This window comes from Podarcis filfolensis, assembly GCF_964270895.1.
Source record: "Podarcis filfolensis genome assembly, chromosome: 2".
NCBI classification, from domain to species: Eukaryota; Metazoa; Chordata; class Lepidosauria; order Squamata; family Lacertidae; genus Podarcis; species Podarcis filfolensis.
Window position 1 is genome coordinate 9589074 of NC_139605.1, and position 10304 is coordinate 9599377.

The following is a 10304-nucleotide window of genomic DNA, read 5'->3' on the forward strand; positions in this document are numbered from 1 at the left end:
CGTCATTTAAAGCTGCAAATTCAAACGTTTTATTATTTTTCCACAACAATTCTTAGAAGTTCATACTTAATGAATCTGATAAAATATCAGAATAGTAAGAGATATGTAGCATTAGAGCATAAGAAGTTGCCTTACTCAGAGTCAAGACTATTCCGTTCAATATTAGCTTGACAGGCAGCAATCTTTCTCAGTGAAACTCTCAACTTTCCTGATTTTAAAAAAGGTCATGGGAGATTCTTCCTTTTTCTCCAAGGCTATTATGAATCATTTTTGCTGGTTTTAGATGTTTTGCCTCCACAGGTTTTCAACTTTTGATATTATTGAAGCCTACTATCATCATCATCATGAGCTGTCTTGGAATGCAGGAGATAAATAAACCATATTTATCAGATACATATAAATAAATAAAGGACACCAGAAAGTGAGATGGCACGGCAGTCCCCAAAAACACAGGCAAGAATTCGGGGGGAGGGGATATGAGTCCAGAGCGCTGCTGGGTCCAACCCAAAACCTCTCGAATCCTGCATCTTGCTTCTCACCACAGCCAACCAGACTCCTCCACAAAGTCCTCTGCATCCAACTGTCAGAGGCACTAATTCTTCTGAATACAAAGTGCTAGAAACTGCAGGAGAGAAGGCCCTTGTGCTCAAGCAGGTCCTGCTTGCTGGTTTCCTACAGTCATATTGTTGGCCACCATAAGAACAGGACGCCCATCTGGCTGGGCTTCGCCAGCCACTCTGGGCGGCTTCCAACAAAATATTAAAATACAGTAATCCATCAAACATTAAAAGCTTCCCTAAACAGGGCTGCATCAGATGCCTTCCAAAAGTCTGATCGTTGTTGTTCTCTTTCACATCTGGTGGGAGGGCGTTCCACAGGGCAGGTGCCACTACCGAGAAGGCCCTCTGCCTGGTTCCCTGTAACGTGGCTTCTCGCAGAGAGGGAACCGCCAGAAGGCCCTCGGTGCTGGATCTCAGTGTCCGGGCTGAACGATGGGGGTGGAGACACTCCTTCAGGTATACTGGGTTGAGGCCGTTTAGGGCTTTAAAGGTCAGCACCAACACTTTGAATTGTGCTCTGAAACGTACTGGGAGCCAATGTAGGTCTTTCAAGACCGGTATTATGTGGTCTCGGCAGCTGCTCCCAGTCACCAGTCTAGCTGCCGCATTCTGGATTAGTTGTAGTTTCCGGGTCACCTTCAAAGGTAATCCCACACAGAGCGCAATGCAGTAGTCCAAGCAAGAGATAACCAGAGCATGCACCACTCTGGCAAGACAGTCCACAGGCAGATAGGGTCTCAGCCTGCGTACCAGATGGAGCTGGTAGACAGCTGCCCTGGACACAGAATTAACCTGCGCCTCCATAGACAGCTGTGAGTCCAAAATGACTCCCAGGCTGCGCACCTGGTCCTTCATCAACAATATGAACAATAATAAACCGTAAAAAATAAAAAATTCTGAAACAAAGCCTACAGTGAGATGGAAAATAATGTTTATTTTTGCATACTTCCACTTAATATTTATTTTTTATCATTGTATATATAGTATGCATTTTTCCCCCATTTGTTGTGGGAGCCTTCTTTGTGGAACCTGGTTCAGCTGCACCATATGGCCCATGGTAAATCCAGCAATGGAAAATTTCTGTAATGCTTCCCTAACTTTGATGCCCTAAGCATGGCCTTATTTTGCTTAATGGTTAATCCAGCCCTGGTTGGGGCGAGGACCAGCCCTAACTTCCCCTCAGCGGGCTTTGCACTTCCTTTTTCTCCTTGCCCTTTCCCTCTTCTTTGTGGGAGGAGCCCTTTTTCTTTATAAATGTTTGTTCATGTTATTTCCTTACCATCTCTTTACGCCAGCCTTGGACACTCAAAATGTGTTTTTCCCTACTCCCTAGATTGCAATCTGTTTTGACTGTTTTTCAGAATTTTAAATTGTTGCAACCTACCCTTGGTCCTGCTGGTGAAGAGCAAGTAATAAATGACCGGTTATAATAGTATTACTATATTCAATAACTTTCCGGACCAGTCAGAATTGATGGTGCCAATTTCGTCTTCCACGCTTTAGCAATAATTCTTTTTGCTGCTTTCAGCAAATACGAAACCAGAGCCTGATCCATCTCCACTACTAACCCTTGTAAATAGCTCGATAATAATAATATTGGATCATTTGGTAATAAATACCCAGTCATTCTAAGATAACATTTTGGACAGTAAAGCAATAAGTTTGAAGTACCAATTAACTCCAAAATATACGTAAACAACCTGCATGTTGACCACCATATCTTCAACATATATCCTGTGCAGTATGTGTGTGTCTGAGAAAGTCAATAAAGAATTAGATACAGTGGTACCTCGGGTTACATACGCTTCAGGTTACAGACTCTGTTAACCCAGAAATATTGCTTCAGGTTAAGCACTTTTGCTTCAGGATGAGAACAGAAATTGTGCTCCGGCGGCGCAGCAACAGCAGGAGGCCCCATTAGCTAAAGTGGTGCTTCAGGTTAAGAACAGTTTCAGGTTAAGTACAGACCTCCAGAACGAATTAAGTACGGTACTTAACCTGAGGTACCACTGTACTGTTGATATTGCATATTGATATATATGTATATTCCTTCCAATCTACAGATATAATTTGTGGCGGTCTCCTAGCCCAGATCCATTTTAGCCTTCCAAAGCTAGTTCCTGCTGAATAACTCTCATTCATTTTCACACAAGTATTTCAGTTTTAAGATCTATAATTTCATCATTATAGAACATACAGTCGTACCTTGGACCTCAAACGCCTTGGTACTCTGACGTTTTGGCTCCCGAATGCCACAATCCCGGAAGTGAGTCTTCTGGTTTGCAAACATTCTTTGGAACCTGAACATCCGACGGGGCTTTCGATTGGCTGCAGGAAGTTCCTGCAGCCAATCAGAAGCCGCGCTTTGGTTTCCGAACATTTTGGAAGTCAAACAGACTTCTGGAACGGATTCCAATCGACTTCCAAGGTACAACTGTATTTTATTATGATTATGCTCTGTATTTCAATTACCTCCCTTTAGAGTACACAATTCCTTAACTGACCCTTGCTTATTAAGTGCTTCCTGGAGGATCTTATTGGTCTTAGAAAATTAACTGTGCCATATAAGCTACTTTGAGGCTGAGAGATTGAAACTTTTCCCCATTAGGAACATTAATATGAATTGCTTTGCTCTGTGCGCATTCACTTGTGAGGAATACAACTATAGCAATCATGGACCAACCCAACGCCTGCTCCAGGGGATTTCTATGGCTTCTTCGCTGAATGGGCTGCCATATGTTTGAAAAGGTTCGTTTTACGAGTGAAACACTGACCGCAGTCCAGGCACTTGTATGGTTTTTCTCCTGTGTGAGTCAACTGGTGCCGAATAAGTTTTGAGCGTATACCAAAACATTTCCCGCATTCAGAACACAGAAACGGTTTCTCCCCTGTGTGCATTTGCTGGTGGCGGATCACAAGGTAACTAAGGCTAAAACATTTGCCGCAATCGGTACATTTATATGGTTTCTCCCCTGTGTGGATCCTCACATGGACAATGAGGTCTCCTTTCTGGCTGAAGCTTTTCCCGCACTCAGAGCACTTGTACGGTTTCTCTCCTGTGTGCATTCTCCGATGTTTAGTAAGCTCGGAGTTTGTATTAAAGGCCTTATCGCAGTCTGAACACCGATAGGGCTTTTCTCCGCTGTGGTTTCTCATATGGATAATGAGATTTTGCTTGTAATTGTAGCTTCTGCCACAGTGCAAGCATCCATAGGGTTTCTCATACGTCTGTGATTGTTCCCCTGAATGGATGATTATATGTTTGAGAAGGCCATCTTTCCGGTTAAAGCTTTTTTTACAGTCTGAGCATTCATATGGTTTCTCACCCGTGTGGGTTCTCTGATGTCTAAGGAGATCGGAGTTCATAACAAAGGATTTCCCACAATCCAAACATTCATATGGTTTCTTCTCTGAATGGAACTGTAGGTGTGCTGTGAGTCTCCCTTTTCGGATGAAGCTTTTGCCGCAGTCCGGACATTCATATGGAGCCTCTCCTGCATGGAGTCTCTGATGTGCAATAAGTTTGTAGTTTGCTTGGAACGATTTGCCACATTCCAAGCATTTGTATGGTTTCTCTTCTGTGTGGATTCTCTCGTGAAGAGCAAGGTTTCCTTTCCGAGTAAATTTCTGCCCACAGCCCGAGCATTCGTATGGCTTCTCCCCAGTGTGGATTCTCCTATGTGCGGCTAAATGTGATTCCTGCCTGAACCTCTTGCCACAGTTCCAGCAGTCATAAGGTTTGTTTTCTGAGTGGGTTATGTAATGTTTAAAGACTTCCGAGTTTGTAGTGAAAGATTTCTCGCACTCTGAGCATTTGTACGGTTTCTCCCTGGTATGGGTCCTGGCGTGTGCAACCAGGTTACATTTCTTATTGAAGCTTTTGCCGCATTCTGAGCATTCATGTTGCTTCTCTCCCGTGTGGGTTCTGAAATGTATAATAAAGTCAGAATTCATGCTGAAGCTTCTCCCGCACACAGAGCACTGATACGGTTTCTCCCCTGTATGATTGCGCTGATGTCGAAGGAGGTCGGCGTTCTTACAGAAGGATTTCCCACAATGCAAACACTTGTATGGCTTCTCTTCTGCATGGATTCTCTCATGCATAGCAAGATTTCCTTTCTGAGAGAAGCTTTTCTCACATACGGTGCATTCATAGGGTTTCTCCCCTGTGTGGGTTCTATAATGTCTAATAAGGTTAGCATTCCTACAGAAGGTTTTCCCACAGTCTGAGCACTTATAAGGCCTCTCTTCTGCAATGGAGGAGCTGTTCTCACATTCTGTTGAGGTTACTTGTCCCTCATCCTTCCCTTTTGCCTCCTCGGCTGAGATTTCATCCAGGTCTTTGCTGCTTTCTGAACATCTAATCGTCTTATTTAATATCCCACCTGGATTTCCCACCCGTTGTCTCAAAACAGCTTCCACCTTCACAACGCACTGGGTATCTTGCTCTTTGGCTGTCTGCCCTGCTGCCTGGAGTGGCTCCCTCAGCTCAGAGCTCTTCAGCTCTAGGTTCTTGTTAGCTTCCTCATTCATAGACTCCATATCTGAAGGAAAGAGAGATTCAACTGTGAGTCGACACCCTACATCCAGAGGTCATGAAACAATTGCCAAAGAGAGACAGAGACTGAATACGCACCATACGTTTAAAGCACATTTTCATCTCCAAAAAATCCTGGGAACTTCAGTTTGCCTCTCACAGAGCTACAATTCCTAGCAGCCTTAATGAATTACAGTTCCTGGGATTCTTTGGCGTGTGTAGGACCTTGTGCTTTAAATGATGTGCATGCAGCCTTGGCCTAGCGACCATGAAGCCTGAGGCAAGGTGAGACAGTCAAGCTACTCTGAAGGGACTATTGCTGAGTGGTATTTATTATTTATTTGTTTTTAAGTACAGTGATACCTCGGGTTACAGATGCTTCAGTTTATAGACTCCGCTAACCCAGAAATAGTACCTTGGGTTAAGAACTTTGCTTCAGGATGAGAACAGAAATCATGCAGCAGCAGTGGGAGGCCCCATTAGCTAAGGTGGTACCTCAGGTTAAGAACAGTTTCAGGTTAAGAACGAACCTCCGGAAAGAATTAAGTTCTTAACCCAAGGTACCACTGTACTTTTTATACCAGCTTTCAGGGATAAAACACCACTGTCATGGAAATTCACAATACTATTAAGCATTATTATACATATTATATCCACACTAGCTGCAGTGACTGTCCATCAGCTACCAGGCCACATTCAAGGTCTTTTGTGACACACGCATAAAAGCCCTGAATAATTTGAAGGCCTGAAAGACTGCCTACTCCTGAAGAGACCCTGTAATAACACATCAATGATCTGAGGAAAATTTTACTCATGACACTGCACCCTACAGAGTATCACACAGCAGTGGGCAAAAAACATACATTTTCTGACTTTGCCCCTGCACTGTGGAAGACCCTTCTCCCACCACACATGAAGCATAATTCTGACATTTTATTATTTTTTATATTTTGCTGGAAGCCACCCAGAGTGGCTGGGGAAACCAAGCCAGACGGGGTAATAATAATAATAATAATAATAATAATAATAATAATAATAACAACTATTAGTAACTTCTGCCACTTTGTTTAATGAGACAATTTATATATGACTTCATTATCTCTAAGCAGGTGCAATCTTGCAAATCTTTTCGCCCAGACTTTCCTCGACCCATAAGATCAGTCCCTACCATTTCTGAATTCCTCTTTCAGTAATGTTGATTTGCTATTCTCATGAAGCTATTTTATTGTTTTCATGTTATTTTATCATGCCAGTTAGGGACTTATAAGTGATCCATCTAGTCTAGCATCCTGTTCTCACAGTGATCACCAGAAGCGATTCCCAACAAGTGGTGCTCAAAGGCAGAAGTGGTGCTTCCTACTGTGGCTCGTTGGGATGTGTTTGCAGAGCTATTTCTATATGTATTTGATAGATTGTGTGTGTGTGTGTGAGAGAGAGAGAGAGAGAGAGAAGGAGCAAGGGAGGTTTCTAGCTGGAAGTAACTGAAAGTGAGATTGCAGCCTTGGAGCATGATTCTGCCACAGCTGTTCCTTTTGGAAGTTCCTTTTGGAAGTTCCTTGTAGGCATAACACTTTAGTATGATTCTGCTTGTATATCTTTAAATAAAGCCAATGGTATTAAGACACCTAAAGGCTACAGACACATTTAAATCACACAGCTTTCCCCCAAGAATCACAGAAACTAATTTCCCCATCACAGAGCTACAATTCCCAACACCCTTCACAAACTACAATTCCCAGACTTCTTTGGAGGGAGCCGTGTGCTTTAAAGGTGCTTTAAATGTATGGTGTGTATGCAGCCTGTCTTCAGGGCTCTCTAAGGGGCATTTATTGCATATGGCTGTGTATACACTAAACAGGAGAGACACGTTCTTTCCTTCCCAAGAATTCTGGGCATTGCAGTTTCCACCCCACAGAGTTACAATTATCAGCAACCCTTAACAAACTACAGTGCCCAGAATTCACTGAGGGAAAGACGGTGCTTTAAAGGTGTAGCATTCACACAGCCCTAGTCTCTTGAACAGCATCCCTTAACAGCTATAAATATTGTGGCATCAGAAAATATTTGAGAAACAGCTGTGGGTTCTCCCCATTCCCTTACCTGCACAGACTGCAGTTTGGTCAGGGGACATGAGATCGTCCTCACAGCAAGTCTGTCCACCCTCACCAGCCTCAGACCTCACGGAAACCTGGCTCCTTTTTCATGGTTCTCCATTTTAACCTCTTTCATGTTGGGTCTTAACCTGCTGAGTTGAAGAATTTATTTTATTTTTTTGCTTTATTAAATTTATACCCCCATCCCTCTTCCCAAAGGAGCCCAGGGCAGCAAAAACAAGTCACACACACACACACACACACACACACACACACACACACACACACAATCCAATCCAGTGGCAGACTGAGAAAGATATTCAGTAGGTGCTGAAAAGACAACAGAGGCAACCCCTTTATAATAATCAACAAGAGGGCATTCCAAACAGCAGGTGCCACAACACTAAAGGCCCAATCCCTTCATTATTCCTACTCTTTTATTGCTGCATTTATATCCCATCTTTTCCCAAGAAGTTCAAGGGGATAATTTACCTGTGAGATAATTTAGGCTGAGAGATTGTGACTGAGCCCAAGCTCACCTAGTGAGTATCATGGCTGAGTCTCCAATGTCTTAGTCCAGGCAGCTCTCCATCAACTGCACAACCACCACAGGAGTGGACTTCCAGATAATAATAATAATAATAATAATAATAATAATAATAATAATAATAATTTATTTATACCCCGCCCATCTGGCTGAGTTTCCCCAGCCACTCTGGGCAGCTCCCAATCGAGTGTTAAAAACAATACAGCATTAAATATTAAAAACTTCCCTAAACAGGGCTGCCTTCAGATGTCTTTTAAAGAGAAGATAGCTGCTTATTTCCTTCACATCTGAAGGGAGGGCGTTCCACAGGGCGGGTACCACTAACGAGAAGGCCCTCTGTCTGGTTCCCTGTAACCTCACTTCTCGCAATGAGGGAACTGCCAGAAGGCCCTTGGAGCTGGACCTCGGTGTCAGGACTGAGTGATGGGGGTGGAGATGCTCCTTCAGGTATACAGGACCCAGGCAGTTAAGATAAGATGGCATCTGGAGGAGGCCCTTCCTTGGGAAGAAGTGTTTCTCATTAAACCACCCTGAGAATTTATCTCTGTGGGGGGAATAGGAGGTACTGTAACAACCCTCGGCACCTTTAACAAAATGCAGTTCCAATGATCTTTTGAGGGACACCATGACTGTTTAAAGTGGTATCCTGCCGATATAAAGTATAGTGCAGATGGGGCTTGAGTGACCTTCATTCGGTCACGGTCTCTCATTCTGGCCTTCCTCTAAGGGTTGTTGTGAGGATAAAACAGAGGGGTGGCTATTGGGTTGTTGTTCTCATTTTTATTATATATTTTGCGGTTTTATATCTTGATTTTATTCTGTGAACCGCCCTGAGACCCCCAGGTATAGGGCGGTATATAAATTCAATAAATAAACAATAATAAATGAACACTCCACCACTAGTTCCTTGGAGGAAAAGGCCAAATATAAATGAGGGGGGAAATACAATCCAAAATATGCCTCCTCCCTCTAAATGTAAGCATCTTAACAGGGCAATCCTAGATAACGGTAAACAGAAAGTTTTTGTAATAAAGATATAATACTGTGAAAAGGTTTGAGTAAAAACACGGTGGAGGTGGGGGTGGGAAGTCAATTTATGAAACAATGTAATTATTGATATGAAGACTATTGTGAAACGGTTAGAATTTTTTTATACACAGTATTGCAAAAAATTAGGGAAATCAGCCCTGAGTGCTCACTGGAAGGACAGATCCTGAAGCTGAGACTCCAATACTTTGGCCACCTCATGAGAAGAGAAGACTCCCTGGAAAAGACCCTGATGTTGGGAAAGATGGAGGGCACAAGGAGAAGGGGACGACCGAGGACGAGATGGTTGGAAGCTACCAGCATGAGTCTGACTAAACTGCGGGAGGCAGTGGAAGACAGGAGTGTCTGGCGTGCTCTGGTCCATGGGGCCATGAAGAGTCGGACACGACTATACAACAACATTGCAAAAAAAACAAAACCCAAAACGAAACAGGGCAGTCCTATACGTGTCCACGCTGAAGGAAGCACCATTGAGTTCACCAGCATCTACTCCTGGACTCTCAAACAATGGATATCAAGACCCTGGATTTCTTTTCTTTTCTTTTCTTTTTAAAGTGCCTGGGAACCAAAGTAAATGTAATGTACTCACTCAGCAGGACTTGGAATGCAGAAGAATAGGAAGGAGGAAAACCCACTGCCAGTGCCTGTGTTCCAGAAGATCACCCACCTTCACTCCCTTTCTAAGTTTGTCCCCTCTGGGCACCCTTCCCCCTTCCTTTCCCCTCTTGCTGTTTTCCCTAAATAGACTCCTGCTGTGCAACTCACCTCTTCCTGCAGCTGTTCAAAATTTGCCTGGACCAAGGAGGAGGCAGGGCTAGGAAGAGGCTCTTTTCCCATCCCCATTCCAAAGCCTCTCTAGGAATAAGCCTCTGTCACTTTAACTCTTTTCAGGGTCTCAAAGGCCCCCATCTGCACTATACATTTAAAGCAGCATTATCCCACTTTTAATCACATTTAAAGCAGCATTATCCCACTTTTAATCAGTCACGGCTTCCCCCAGACAGTCCAAGTTTTTGTCAAGGGTGCTGAGAGACCTCTATACCTCTCACCGAGCTATCACAGTGGGATTTGGTTTAGGAGTCTTTGTTGGCAGTCAAGATTTAATTTAGGAGATGATTGATTTTTGCTGTGCTTGGTATTTTTATTGCTTTGTATTTTTATTGTTACACCTAATTTGGAATTACACAAGGGTTCGTTTTACTGTACATTTATTGATACATTTTCATTTATTACGTACGGCTTCTTAAATTTTGTTACATTTCTATGACTGTGAGAGTGAATTGTGTTATTTTTTCCCTGATGCTGCAAGCTAGCAAGCGAAAAATTGAGCGTTTTGTTGATGTTGCAAGAAAGGTGGCAGACAAATAAAGAATTAAGTACGACAAATGGCAACTGCTGAAATTATTCCGCATCATAGTCTTCACCCCACTCCCAAAAGGCAGGAGTATGCACAGGAGGCATTCCGGAGGTGACTCAAGACAAATGAAGATGATGAAATGGAAATTAGGATAGCTCAATGA

The 10304-nt window shown here is 43.2% G+C and overlaps 3 protein-coding genes across 3 annotated transcripts in view; 2 read left to right on the forward strand and 1 right to left on the reverse strand.

Annotated features, from left to right (window-relative positions):
• Positions 1-10304, forward strand: part of LOC310756497 (tigger transposable element-derived protein 1-like) — a 796241-nt gene that overhangs the window by 270890 nt on the left and 515047 nt on the right. The window lies entirely within an intron of this gene.
• Positions 1-10304, forward strand: part of LOC310757094 (uncharacterized protein) — a 508648-nt gene that overhangs the window by 266716 nt on the left and 231628 nt on the right. The gene's annotated exons all lie outside the window — the stretch shown is intronic.
• Positions 2402-9729, reverse strand: LOC310756705 (uncharacterized protein). The gene is made up of 3 exons (XM_083601306.1): positions 9374-9729; positions 7198-7342; positions 2402-5104 (listed from the first exon to the last, which is right to left on the reverse strand). The coding sequence occupies exons 2-3, from the start codon at positions 7226-7228 to the stop codon at positions 3267-3269; spliced, it is 1869 nt and encodes a 622-aa protein (XP_083457432.1). The 5' UTR covers positions 7229-7342; positions 9374-9729; the 3' UTR covers positions 2402-3266.

Excerpts from the sequence above, each read along its gene's own strand:
- LOC310756705 (XM_083601306.1), bottom strand. The coding sequence starts at position 7,228 with ATGTCCCCTGACCAAACTGCAGTCTGTGCAG. Across the intron at positions 5,105-7,197 it reads CCAAACTGCAGTCTGTGCAG|ATATGGAGTCTATGAATGAG; the intron begins GTAAGGGAATGG and ends TCTTTCCTTCAG.